Here is a 14,881-nt window from a genome sequence, read left to right on the forward strand (position 1 = left end):
ACAGAGGGGGAGGGAGGGACACGCACGCACGCACGCACGCACGCACGCACACACACACACACACACACACACACACACACACACACACATGTATTTGTGCACGTATGCACATTCAGTTGACTAAAGCAGTGAGGTCGCTATGACTCATGCGTGATCATGAAATTAGATAAATGGTGTCGTGGGAATGTTGACAGATGGCACCCCAACAATTCAGTTCAGTTCACTTACTCAAGGAGGCGTCACTACGTTCGAACAAATCCATAATTACACGCCAAACCACATCTGCCAAGCAGATACCTGACCAACAGTATAACCCAACGCCCTTAACCAGGCCTTGAGGAAAGAAAAAAAAGTAAGCAGATAGACAATGAAATAAAATACAATGCGGAAAAATAAATAAAGTACACACACACACATCCATACCCCCCCCCCCCCCCCCGACTTTCTACCCCTCCCTTCACATACACATATTATACACACACGCACATTCCAATATTCCGTAGCTCCCACAATACAGACATGTATACACATATACCCCATCCTCTACACACACACACACACACACACACACACACACACACACACAAGTCGTAGTCCCCTCGACGTCCCCACACCCTCGATTCCCCCAACCCTCCCCTTCACACGCACAAACACACACACTCACACACATACACAAATACACACATGTATGCGATCGCACGCGCACAGAGCTCTTCTGACACATGCGTACATTTACACATTCGCACGCGCACGCACGCACACACACACACACACACACACACACACACACACACTGATTTGCCGCAAGAGGGGTGGGAAAAGATCTCTGATGCCAGGAACGTGGAGTCTAGCGTGTTACCATGTCTACTGTATTTGGAAAAGCCCAGGGAGACTCGGTTCCGTTTTGAAGAAATTTGCGCAATGTTGGTTTGGAAATAATGCCAATATTCTTTTGATTTGCAAAGCATCGTGCTCTGCCTTTTATGCTTGACTGACGGCAGCTCCCTCTCTCCACCTTTCTTTCTTTGAAGCGATCGATGGTGTGATGGCCTTGTACCTGTTCTTTTTGGTATTCTTTGACTTTTCTGAGGATTTCCAATTTTCCTAGATGTAGACCGCACGTTGTTGCGTTACCAGCAAGTCTGTCAGTTTGCTCATTTCCCGTAACACCTGCATGTCCCGGGCAGTATGACCATGTAAGTTTTTGAATCTGAAAGTTTCGCATTGCCTCATGCCACTCTGGGCTTCCCATTCCACTTTCAGTTTTCTGTATGAGGTTCACTGAGTCTGTTAGTATTATAACATGCTTGTTTCCAGGCATATGAATAGATGACAGCCACTGGAGAGCATGTGTCACAGCTTCAGCTTCTGTAGTCAGGCTGGAGGTTGTGACCTTGTACGCGCCATTCTCTTCCCTACTTATTTTTTCGATTTTGCTTTGCATCAGTTTTGCCCTCTGGCCATTCCTGACAATGTCTTCCAAGAGTGGGTGAAATGGCTGTGTTGAAAAGATGATCGAGGCTTTCCTCCCTTTCTTTTGTTTCCTTCGGGTCTTGTAGCTGGCATACTAGCTGTACTGTATCTTCTGCATGCCCCATCCATGATCTTCCGCGTCCTAGACGGCTGCCTTTTGGTTCCTTGACTGCTTCATGCAGTGGGTTTGGATGGTTTTCTTATGCTCTGAAGTAGGACTTAACTTGTTTCTGGTCTCCATTGAAGGAAGGTCAAGCAGGTATCGCATGGTCTCCGTGTTGTTCCAAGTATCAGACTCACATCTTCATTTTGAACTCTCTCTAATTTCAGGAGGCTGATTTGAGACAGTGTTGTTAGCCAAAGTCCGTAGTCGATCACACTGAGAACGAGTGATTGATATAGCCGGAAGAGGCGGCGTTGTTCGATGCCTTTGGTTGCCATTGCCTTTAAAACTGACAGACACTTTTTGCATTTGAGAACAGTATTTTCCATATGTTTTCTGAAGGTCAGCATCTTGTCGAACTGTATTCCTAGGTAGCGTAGGCAGTCGGTTTTCTGGATCTGAATTCCGTCGAATGACACAGCTTGTGGTAATTTGCTCGCAGTTTGTTGTTGAGAGTGCACGGCAACGTTTGGGCTTTCTCTGGACTGATGGAAGATCCTGTGTCCTTACACCACTGGGCGATATCGTTCAGTTGTTTCTAGATGGCTGTAGTTCTTTCTTGCACATATTTCGAAGTTTTGAAGATCAGGCCATCATCTGCAAGGATAAGCAACCGAGCTACTCCATTGTTGTTTAAATCTGCAAGGCCTTTCGTGTAGACATTGTAGAGGACAGCAGAGAGCGGGGACCCTTGTGGCAGTCCCATGGAAAGTTTAGAAGGTGCAGACATCCAGTCTCCGAAGCGTAGGACGACGGTTCTTTCCTGAAGCGCTGCTGCTATCCATCTTGTCAGTGTCAAACTTACTCCATACCTTAGTAGCAGCTCCATGAGGTGCGCAAACTGGACTTTATTGTATGCATCTTCAAGGTCAATTGCCAATGCTAATGTTTCTTCTTTTCTTTGAAATCCTTCATATACCTCATAAGCGAGCGCAGCCACATTTTCCCATGTACACTTGCCTGTTCTGTACCCACCTTGATTTGAAGGGAGAATGTGCCTCTGTTCAAGATCCCTTGCAAGTTTCCTGGCTATTATGCGTTCCATGAGCTTTCCAGCAATATTTTGCATGGTTATGATAGTCGCTTACCTGACGATGGTCCTTCCCTGGTTCTGGTATGGGTTTCAAGAAGCTGTGTGTCCAGTCCTCCGGATCATGTCCATTGTGGAAACTTTTGCTGCAGATTGAAAAGTTTGCTTCTGTCTTCCGATAGCTCCTTGATGTCCGAGTAGAGAACTTTGGGCCAGGAGCCGAATCTTTCTTGCATTTAACTATTGCTTCGTTTAGATCATCTATTGTCAAGTCATCAGAAGGTTCAGTGTGTATAAGCTTTTGGTTTAACTCTTCAACATTTTTTTTTTTTTTTTTTTTTTTTTTTTTTTTTGCATCTAAGTTTGTTTTTTTATCACTCTGTTGTATGCACCGATCGAGCAGTGCGTATCCTTTCTCTTCATTTGTCTTAAGCTTGGTTCTATCAGTATCTGACATATCTGACACACACACGAGGAGGAGAATGAGGGGTTGTTGTTGTGCATTATTTCCCTTTCATGCGACGATAGAATTGCCAGAACTCTGTCAACGTTGTGTCATAACTGAGTGCCTCGTAAAACTGTTTCAACTTGTCATATTTGGCCTCTTGAGCTATGGCTTCCAACTGCTTTGTTTTTTCTTTCATGTTTGTTTCAATTTCTTCGTCAGGAGAAGGCTTTGTTCTTTCCTTTCGCCAAAGTTTGACTATCCAGGCTCTCTTGAGGGTCTCTCTGTGTCAGGCTCTCTCTGTGTCAGTATCCCACCATGGGGGCTGAATTGTTTGCTTCCGGTTCAGCACCGTTCTTTTGTTTCTTCTGCGACTTAATTTCTCGATGATGGTTGTCTGTTTTCATACTAAGATGGATTGTCCTGTTTCATACAGGGCTTATTGCTGGTTTCTGTAGACTGAAAGCTACCAGGAGGTGGACACTGCCTTGGTGTAGAAGCGTCTCCGCATTCATTCCTACTGGACGAGACCGCCAACAACAAACTGATATGCAAATAACACACACACACATACGCGCGCGTGCGCGCATGCACGCACGCACGCATACGTATGCATGCACACGAAGTTAACCATAAAGTTATGTCGTTACTAATCATGAAATTTGATATGGTGTCGTGGTAACGTTGATAAATGACACTCCACAACACACCGATCCGCAAATCACACACACACACACACACACACACACACACACGAAATCTATACTTTTCCTCTGACTGTTTACCTTTTTTCAATCTTCCTCGTGTCAGTCCCTCAAGAAATCTCCGCTCTTCCTCTGACTGTTTACCTTTTTTCAATCTTCCTCGTGTCAATCCCTCAAGAAATCTCCGTTCTTCCTCTGACTGTTTACCTTTTTTCAATCTTCCTCGTGTCAATCCCTCAAGAAATCTCCGCTCTTCCTCTGACTGTTTACCTTTTTTCAATCTTCCTCGTGTCAATCCCTCAAGAAATCTCCGCTCTTCCTCTGACTGTTTACCTTTTTTCAATCTTCCTCGTGTCAATCCCTCAAGAAATCTCCGCTCTTCCTCTGACTGTTTACCTTTTTTCAATCTTCCTCGTGTCAATCCCTCAAGAAATCTCCGTTCTTCCTCTGACTGTTTACCTTTTTTCAATCTTCCTCGTGTCAATCCCTCAAGAAATCTCCGTTCTTCCTCTGACTGTTTACCTTTTTTCAATCTTCCTCGTGTCAATCCCTCAAGAAATCTCCGCTCTTCCTCTGACTGTTTACCTTTTTTCAATCTTCCTCGTGTCAATCCCTCAAGAAATCTCCGCTCTTCCTCTGACTGTTTACCTTTTTTCAATCTTCCTCGTGTCAATCCCTCAAGAAATCTCCGTTCTTCCTCTGACTGTTTACCTTTTTTCAATCTTCCTCGTGTCAATCCCTCAAGAAATCTCCGCTCTTCCTCTGACTGTTTACCTTTTTTCAATCTTCCTCGTGTCAATCCCTCAAGAAATCTCCGTTCTTCCTCTGACTGTTTACCTTTTTTCAATCTTCCTCGTGTTAGTCCCTCAAGAAATCTCCGTTCTTCCTCTGACTGTTTACCTTTTTTCAATCTTCCTCGTGTTAGTCCCTCAAGAAATCTCCGTTCTTCCTCTGTTTACCTTTTTTCAATCTTCCTCGTGTTAGTCCCTCAAGAAATCTCCGTTCTTCCTCTGACTGTTTACCTTTTTTCAATCTTCCTCGTGTTAGTCCCTCAAGAAATCTCCGCTGTTCCTCTTGACTGCTACCTTTTTTCTTCTTCTTCTTCTTCTTTTATCATTCTCGTGTCATAACAAGAACCTACGGTGAACGTTCTTTCCCCTTTGCTGTTCCTCATATCTAGAACAACCTTCCTCATCATATCCGTGCATCTAATTCTATCTCTTATTTCGCTTTTCACTAAAAACTCGTCTTTTATCATTTATTATTATCATCATTATGTTATCACTGATGAACGCTGGATAAAAAGTCCAACGCCAGACCGATCCCGTCACAAAAAATTCGTCTTTTTATTATTTATTATTATCATTATTATTATTTATTATTATTATTCTGTTATCGCTGAACGCTGGATCGGAAGTCCAATCCCTGACCGATTCCGTCACAAAAAACTTATCTTTTTAAAACTCATCTATAAGCACTCTCAGCTTCCTTGTTCTCCAACACTACCCATGTCAGCTCACTTTCGATATATGAAGAGTGGGAAAGGGAGAGAGAGAGTGTGTGTGTGTGTGTCTGGGGGCTTGGGGGGGGGGGGTTGAGAAAGAGTGATCATGAATGATTTGTGTAATTTGTAATATTTTCTTTCATGTAAAGCGCACGAGTTCTTGGAGAGAAAGGGCGCTATATAAAGGCACATTATTATTATTATTATCATCATCATCATCATCACGGCGTCTCTGTGACCATCCATTGACTAAATCGTGACACAGGGCTCATTTTCTGGGATAGGGTCGCAAGTGGTCGATGTCACCGTATGCAAGTAGTTTGCGGTGTAGAGGGGTCTAACAATGTTATATTGTTGTTGTTGTCGTTATACAGACCTACTGTGCAGTAGTACCGTAAATTACCTATTTTTTGGGGAGGCGAGTATTCTGTCAAAGCAGGTGAATAGGGCGAACACTTAGTTGAATATTCAGAGGTCATTGCTTTTCAGTTCTACAAACTGAAAATGTGAGGACTACATTTATGTGCACGTTCTTCTGTGTGTATTTGTGTGTGTGTGTGTGTGTGTGAGAGAGAGAGAGAGAGAGAGAGAGGGAGGGAGAAAGTGTGTGTGTGTGTGTGTGTGTGGTTTTATTTGCTATCGTTACAGACTTACGTTTTATTTGTCGGTTTCGACAAGAGATAGAAAACTTCTGTAGTCCTCCATACCTCCAAAAGGGGCAAAAGGATTTAACACTGAACTTGGAGTGCATGTATCTATATGGTGCAAAGGTGGTTGTGTACGTAAGAGAGAGAATGGAAGAGAGAGAGAGAGAGAGAGAGAGAGAGAGAAAGACAGACACAGATAAATTGACCGACAGTGTTTGCGTGCGTGTGTGTGTGTGCGTTCGTGAATCTGTGTGTGTGTGTGTGTGTGTGTGTGTGTTGGAGAGAAAGAAAGGTAGTGTATTCACGCCACCAGCACTCTTAAATGTCGAGACAATATAAATCTTTACTGTTTTAACGAGAACATTTTATTTTCGTAATCAAGATTCCATTTTCATACTTCTTATGATTCTGGTCGTTGATGAATGGGGGTTAGAGTGTGTGTGTGTGTGTGTGTGTGTGTGTGTGTGTGTGTGAAAGGAGGAGAAGGAGAAGAAGAAGGAGAAGAAGAAGGAGGAGGAGGAGATCAACAATGACAATGAGAACGAAGAAGATGAGAGAAAGGAATAGGAGAAGAAAAGGCACAAACAAAAAAACAAAGCAAAACAAACAAAAAAAACCTAGGACACGCAGAAGTGCACGAGGAGAAGAGGTTTCAGTTTCAGTTTCTCAAGGAGACGTCACTGCGTTTTGGACGAATCCATATACGCTACGCCACATCTGCTAGGCAGATGCCTGACCAACAGCATAACCCTAACGCGCTTTGTCAAACCTTGAGTGCATGCATTATACTTGTGTACCAATCAGTGGATTTCTTCTTCAGAATTTCGCCAGAAAACAACACTTTTTTGGTTGCCAAGGGTTCTTTTTCATTGCGCTAAGTGCGTGCTGCACACGGGACCTCGGTTTATGGTCTCATCCGAACGGCTAGACGCTCAGTTCAGATTTGTCCAGTGAAACATGGGAGAAAGAGTGAGAATGGGATTCGAATCCAGACCCCCAGGGACTTTAGTACTGGCAGATGAGCGTCTTAACCATTTTGCCACCTACGTCCTTGAGACGAGGATGGAACAAAAGGGCAAGAACATATATATATAAGAAGAGAAGGAAGCAGAGAAGAAAAAGAATAGGAGGAGGAGGAGGAAGGATTTGAAAAGAAGAAGAACACGTGGACGGAGGAGGGGGCGGGGGGGGGGGGGGCGGGAGGGACAGGAGAAAAAGTAAAAGAACAATAACGAGGAGGAGAATGAGGGGAAGGAAGAACTAGGAGAAGTAGATAGGACAACATCGGGGAAGAGAAGGAAGAGGAGAAGGAGGAGGGGGGGGGGGGGTATGAGAAAGAAAGAAAAAGAAAAAAGAACCAAAGAACAATACGCCAAGTAGAAGAAGAAGAAGGAGGACGGGAAGGAATACGTGAAAGGAATAAAAGGAAGAGGAATGAGGTGAAGGAGGAGCTGAAAGAAAAACGAGGAGAGACAGAGATGGGAGTGAGAAGGGGGGCGGGGAGGGGGGACTGGGGGTGAAGGCCCTAAGGGTGTGGAGAGAGGAGAGTCTAGGGAAGAGAAAATGCAAGTGCACGTCCGTGTGTGTGTGTGTGTGTGTGTGTGTGTGTGTGTGTGTGTGTGTGTGTGTGTGCGTTTTCGCCGCGCGCGTGTGCGAACGTTTGTGTTGTTGTTGTCTTCAGTTTAACGTCTTTCCACTTGAAGTGATATTAGACGGGGAAAAAAAACACAAAAAAACAAAACAAAAAAAACCGTGGGGGTAGGGGCTGTGAGAGGGGGAGGGATAAAAGTGTGTGTATGTGTGTGGAGGGTGAATAGGGAGAGACAACGCTAGGAAAAATGGAAACGTTATAAACGCCAACATCAAACAAATATAACATCTATAACAAATGTCCTATAGGACTATGCAGCAAACCTTCTGCAATAACAAATAACATATTGGAATTGTTAATAACACATTCAAAAGAACTTTTGGTGAAGTCTGGCAAAAAACATTTTAGATTCAACGAACGTTTGTGTATGCGCGCGTGTGTGTGACAGAGTGTTTGTATGTTTGTGGGGTTTTTTTTGTTGTTGTTTTTTAGATCAAATTTTAACCAATCTGTATCAAATATCCTCTTTGTGTGAATGCGTGTTGCTTCAGCGTCCAAAAACACACATTACCCAATCCACTCATCAATAACGGTAACGTAACGAAAAAGTGAACACAGAAAACAATCCCTTCATTTATTTATTTACCGGCTTTGAATTTAAAACAAATAAATATATAAACAACGGGAAATTGAACGGGAAACAGAAAGCTTTTAATCTCACTTACACTCATTAGGAAACGAAATGCGAATACGAAATGTTTTATTCAGTTTACTTTTAGGCCAAGACCCCTAATGAATGTGGACACTCGTTAGGGGTGAGAGAAAGAGAGAAAGAGGGAGAAAGAGGGGGGTGAGGGGGGTGAGGGGGGAGACCGAGACAGCCAGTGACAAAAAAAAGGTCTATTGTGTATTGGGCTTGCCAGTCCTCCAGTTGAAGGAAAAGCCGGGGGTCACAGGTTTCTTTCGCGGCGGCCCCAGTCTGTAACACACACACATACATACATACACGCGCGCACGTGCACACACACACACACACACAGAGTAAGGAAAAGACAGAATGAGGGAATGACAGTGACAGGCAAACAGACAGACAAAACACACACACACGCGCGCGAACGCACGCACTGGCACGCACACACGAACGCACACGCGCACACTCACACGCCGCGCAAGGAGGCACGCACACACACACACATACATAAACAAACACAAATAATTCACAACCCAACAATTATTGAGCTCATTTTCTCTGCATCTGACAAAATCAAACGAGAAAATAAATATATAAATAAATAAAACATTTATTGCTCCACTAATCTTCCCACGCCATAACACCCATGCCTCATAATCTCCGCAGACATTTTGATGAAATAAAGAACCTAGCTAGCAACACCAACAATAGCAAATACAGAGTGCAGTTTTAGGCTGTTTGGTAAAAGCAGCAGGTCCGATTTCCCCTGTTCCCGACTCAGTCGCCTTCATTGATCAGTTTTGCCGCACTGAACCCTCCGGCAATGCCCTCTTTGGAGTCGACTGTTCTGTTTCACCTACCCTTTCTCCCGGTGTGCCTATTCACTGAGCCTCTCTTTTGGCTCTCTCTGTCTCTCTCTCCCTCGCTTATTGTATTATCAACTCACACACACACACACACACACACACACACACACACACACACAAATTGATTCAGACGTCAAGTCATGTCATTGATTTTTCCTCTTTCTCTCCCTCTCTGTGTGTCACACACACACACACACACACACACACACACAAACGCGCACGTGCACACACACGCACGCACGCACCCTTCTTGTCCGGACTCCAGCCCCTTTGCGCTGGCCTCGAACACTACTTCAGGGGGGGTAACCAGCGACCGAAAGTTCCTGTCCGCGTAGTAGATATTTGCCATCTTGTGGGCCGGGCCTGTGGGCAGCCGTGGCTTGGGCAGGGTTCTGAAGACAGCGAGTGCGTTCGTGTATAGCTGGCAGGAATGGTCAATGCCTACCTTTTGATTCGAAACTGAAAGTGCATCTTCTGACTACAGATGGTCTGCCACATTTTTTTTTTTAATCTTATTTTCTGTTATGTGTGTGTGTGTGTGTGTGTGTGCGTGTGTGTGTGGGGGGGGGGGAGGGGGGGGCGTGAGGGGTGTGGGTGTGTGTCAGAGAGAGAGAGATGTAAATTATCAATAGACCTATGCTTTCTTTTCTCAGTTATAGACTTAAGACAATAAGCCACAACTCTCTCAATATTCATAACACTATACATGTAAGGTAGAAAATCTACTTTACTTTTGTTTAACCCCTTCAAATGGGGCGATGGCCTTATATTGAATAAATCGTTCGTTCGTTCGTTCTCTCTCTCTCTCTCTCTCTCTCTGCGTCACTTTCTCTCCTACATTACAAGGTTAATACACCTATTTTTGTGCTGATGCATGTTGCGTTTGCATGCGAATGTCTAGGAAGGACAGACCAATGGGTAAGGCTTTAGCCAATACATCAGGAAGTATTAAAGATCAGCCGACACCTCTCTATTTCTCCCTCAGTTGACAGTCATGTGCAAGCGCACATATCCGTACGTTCGTGCGTGTGTGCATGAATATGTGTGTGTTCGTGGTGGTGGTGGAGGAGGGGCCTCGAGTAGGTGTAGGTAGGTGGGCATTGCATGTATGTCAGTGTGTGTGTGTGTGTGTGTGAGTGAGTGAGTGAGTGAGTGAGTGTGTGTGTGTGTGTGTGTGTGTGTGTGTGTGTGTGTGTTGGAATTATCCACATTAAGAAGCTTAGAAAGACATCTCCCGCTTGTTCGAAGGGCTGTATTGCTATATGGTAGTCAGTCGTGTCGGACTATGACCATCAGTACAGCAGACGAAGCAACTGCTGTCCCGACTACTTGGGCTAGAATTTTTTTATGTGGAGAGTGTCTTGCCCAAGTTACATCCCCACACTCTCGGCCAAGAAGGTTTTGGACAGTCGGCGTTGGGATGGTTCCCAAAGGCCAACCAGTCCTCAATGCTGCAGCACTAAGAGCCAGTGCAATTTGGCCTCCTAGTTTGAGAGCCATGATCCTTCATTCCCTCACAAAAGACTAAGCTGTAAATTATTTCCCACTGCATTGCACTGCTATATATGCAATAAAAACATCAATTTCTCTCTCTCTCCCTCTCTCTCTCTCTCTGGTTGGTAACCTGCAAGACATACCTGGCTGACATTCGCCCCTCATACCTAAGGTGATTCTTGTACCTCCGCTGCAGACAGACAACAATGTGTAGCTTACGTGAACAGTTTCTGTCTAAAGTACTGAGAGAGAGAGAGAGAGAGAGAGAGAGAGAGAGAGAGAGAGAGAGAGAGGAGAAAAAAAGAATGAAAGGAAGGAAGAAAGAAATTAAGAATGAAACAAAGACAGAAAGAAAGAAGAAACGAAAGAAAGGGGAGTAAGAAGGGAAGGAAGAAGGGAAGGAAGAAAGGAAGAATATAATGACCAAACAACATAAAAGAGGATAGCAAAAAAGAAATAAAGAACAATATGAACGCAAGACAAAGGCAGCAAAAAAATAAATAAATAAATAAATAATAAAATAAAAACACGACAAACAATAACCATATAATTACTGCAATGAGAAAATTAAAAATAAAAAGCATGCAAAACTGACATGAAACAAGAACGAAAGAGACCGATCAAAAATATATGAACACACAAGAAAAGAAAGCGAACAATCAGAAAACTCGCAATGCAATAGAGAAGAAGAAAGCAAGGAAGAAAGAAAGACAAAAAGAAATGAATCGGTGGAAGAACTTCAGAAAAAGGATAGAATAAGCGGATAAATGCTTCAAGTGTGCACATCCATCACAAGTAAAAACAAATCTAAATATTTTGTTGTTTAGTTTAGACCCGACGGAACTTTTACTCAAGATTGCTTCGATGCGCCTGGGAAAAAAATGAATCATTCAGAGAATTCGAACGGAAGTTTTTTGGGTTTTTTTTAACTTTATTCAGTTGTCCGTGCCTGCGCCGGCGCGGCAAAGCGCGAAGTGCACGCGCATTTCAGTGACGGTATCTTGTGCGCGAGTACATGCATTCAGTCGTAGGTGTGCGTGAGCGTGAGTATATGTGTGCATGTGAGTGTGTAGTGCGTACGTGCATGCGTTTGTGCTGATGTCTGATTGTCAGTTCATGAATTGTTACGGTCAGATTTACATATCAATATAAACTCAATGCAATTTTGAGCAGGCCTACTAATGAACTAAATTAGCGTCAGTTCTGACTTATGGCAATATACAAAATTATTTCCAAATCAAAATAAATTATGCTGATTAACAGTCAAGTGGACGAACAGGTTTTTTTCCTTCAGTCTTGAAATCACTTGATCCAGATCTAAAAATATACTGATCAATCTACTGATTCTGATCAACTACACACTGGCTGAAGTAAATGTTGTCAGTCCTGTTTTATTTCATATATTTTTAGCGTCAATCTGGAAGAAAATAAAGTGTTCAATCATTGAATCAGTAAGTTTACCCCAAGTAAGCAGTTCCTGAGCGCTTTTATCATCGGTGTTACGTTTCGGGGTGCTACGTTTCGGGGAGCTGGCATCTTGAACGTTACTGACACGAAGGTTCTATAAAAACTGAATTGGAAATGAAACGGATGATAAAATGGTCACTCGTAAATGCAAAAAGCTAAACTGGAAAACAAACGAAATAGGGTCACTCGAAAGTGCAACAACCACAACAGGGTTTAGAGAAGAATGTAAACAGTTTATAAATATATATATCAAAGTATATATATATATATACATATAGTAGAGACGAGAGAGAGAGAGAACAAAAAAAGACCCGAAGAAGTAAATAATGTAAGGTGACTTTATCAAACACTTCCAGCATCAGAAGAAAAAAAACTGAAGAAAAAGAAGATAATTATTAAAAACACACTGATATACACTGATAGTATGAACAATTAGTTGGACTTCCTATATTAATTAATGTAACTACAATAACTATAGAATGTAACTATATGTACCCTCTGACAAGTGTACTCCGAAACTCGCTGCTGTTCTAAGTTGGACTTTGTTCTCAAGTTGTGTATCTGTGCGTGTGCGAGGGATGGGCATGAGCTAGCAGCGGGCGGCTAGTGATGGGCGGAGGAGGCAATTCAAATAAGGGAAGGGTGCGTGCCACGTGCATGCATCACGCATGTCGAGCTTCAGTGTGTGTGTGCGTGCGGTGTGTGTGTGTGTGTGTTCAGTTCAGTTCACTGAGGTACTCTTTGAGGCGTCACAGCGTTCGGATAAATCCATATACGTCAGCCACATCGGCAAAGCAGATGCCTGACCAGCAGCGTAACTCAAAGCGCCGGCATAGTCAGGAATGGAGGGGAAGAAAAAAATGTGTATAAACAAATAATAGATATATAAGTACCGCATTAGTAAACAAATAAATTGGAATAGATAAGTAAATAAATCTTACAAGAGATTTTTTTTTAATGGTAAGTAAGCAAACAGGAAAAGAAATGAAATGAAATGTAAAAAAAAAAAAAAAAAAAAAAAGAAAAAAGGTGTGCTTGTGGGTATGTCTGTATGTGTGAGAGTGTGCGTGCTCGTGCGGCGTTTTGTGCGTGCGTTTTGTTGTTGTTGTTGTTTATTTTTTTGTTTTTTTGTTTTGTTTTTGGTTTGTTTTTTTTGTTGTTTTTTGTTGTTGTTTCTTTCTTTCTTTCTTTCTTTCTTGGCCGGTTTGTTTTGTGTGTGTGTGTCAGTGTGTCAGTGTGTGTGTGTGTGTGTGTGTGTGTGTGTGTGTGTGTGTGTGTGTGTGTGTGTGTGTGTGTGTGTGTGTGTTCAGCCGTTTATTGTGTGTGTTGTGGTAACTCAGTGCGGCGATACATGGGAGTATCGGAGTATGTGTGTGCCGGCGTGCGTGCCAGTGCGTGCGTGCGTGTACGGTGCGTGCGTGTGTGTCAGTGTGTGTGTGTGTGTGTGTGTGTGTGCGCGCGCGTGCGTGCGTGTGTGTGTTAATTTAACTATTTATTTATTTCTCTATTTGTTGTTATCATCATTATTATTATTATTGTCATTATTATCATTATAGATCATTAGACTGTTGCAGCTCTCCTCTCATCGGTTGTCCGTAAACACTCCTCAGACCACTCAGTGCAGCAGGTACAAAATTCCGCCACCACACTGATTAACAATGCAAAACTACTGAGACCCGCACACTGCGCACCCCTTCTACTCAGTCGGTAAAGATTTGCACTGGTTACCCACCGGCAGAGCAAAGAATCAAATACTGACAAAACCGCCTGTCTCTGCTACCTTGTCATATCTGGAACTGCTGCACCCCGAAACCTCTCTGACATCTTTCAAATCTATGCACCCTCCCGCTCGAATTCGTTCTGCTGCCGGTGATAGAACCTTCCGCGTCCAACTGACAACAACACGCCGGTACGTGTTCGAGCCTTTTCATAGTCACCTGCTCAGTGTTCAAATATGGAATTCTGCCTCACCACGTCCGTCACAGCCCCTCGATCACTGCCTTCCTTTTACTGTAGCCTGGTCTAGCCTCAAGACTTTCCTCTTCCAGCAGCATTTCCTTTAGACCCTCTCTCATACATGCATACGGTTTGTTGATTGCGCGGTAGGTATGTATATTCGTAACGCTGTATTGTGTGTGCGTCGAATGGATGGATGGATACATGCACATATGTATGTGTGTATGTTTGTATTGTACATACGAATTTGGTATGCGCATATATATTATAATTTTATATGTTTAACTATGTGCATGATTGTGAGTTGAGAATCGTGTGTTTCGTATGCCAGTTGCGCGTCTGTGTGAATTATAAAGCTCTTGAGTTGTGCAATGAGGAAAGCGCTGAGTAAATGTCTAGTATTTTTTTCATTATCATCATTATCATCGTTATCACTATCTTTGCTTTTCTTCAAGTTAGTCTCGGGTTGTTGTTGTTGTTGTAGTTCAGTGTCACGTTTGTTTGTTGCTTTTTTTAATGTCTGTTAATTTTTATTTGTTTATTTATCTTTATTTGTTTATTCATTCATTCATTTATTTCTTTATTCATTTATCTATGTATTTATTTATTCTTTCAGTTACTGAGTTAGTTATAGTCAGTCAGTTACTCAGGTAGGTAGGTAGGTAGTTAGTCATTCATTTATTTCAGGTTTTCATTTATTTTACCTTTTACCATTTTCCCCTCAAGGCCCTGCCAAAGCGCGATGGGTCACGCTGCTGGGCAGGCATGTGCTTAGCAGATGTAGTTAGCGTACATGTATCTATTTGTCCGCCGGAACGCACTGACGTCCATTGGCGAGTCTCCTTGAATA

At 43.0% G+C, this 14,881-nt stretch overlaps 1 protein-coding gene across 1 annotated transcript in view; it reads right to left on the reverse strand.

Moving 5' to 3' along the window:
* Nucleotides 1–7,394: 7,394 nt before the first annotated feature.
* The window catches only part of LOC143294860 (NADH dehydrogenase [ubiquinone] 1 alpha subcomplex subunit 7-like), a 30,927-nt gene continuing 23,440 nt past the window's right edge, over nt 7,395–14,881 (reverse strand). Inside the window, exons 2-4 of the mRNA XM_076606379.1 lie at nt 10,752–10,798; nt 9,360–9,506; nt 7,395–8,536 (exon numbers count right to left, since the gene is read on the reverse strand). Of these exons, the coding sequence (XP_076462494.1) occupies nt 8,458–8,536; nt 9,360–9,506; nt 10,752–10,762 (237 nt within the window). The 5' untranslated portion in view covers nt 10,763–10,798 and the 3' untranslated portion in view covers nt 7,395–8,457. The remainder of the gene's footprint in view (nt 8,537–9,359; nt 9,507–10,751; nt 10,799–14,881) is intronic.

The sequence above is a fragment of the Babylonia areolata genome, chromosome 20 (assembly GCF_041734735.1).
Source record: "Babylonia areolata isolate BAREFJ2019XMU chromosome 20, ASM4173473v1, whole genome shotgun sequence".
Lineage (NCBI taxonomy): Eukaryota > Metazoa > Mollusca > Gastropoda > Neogastropoda > Buccinidae > Babylonia > Babylonia areolata.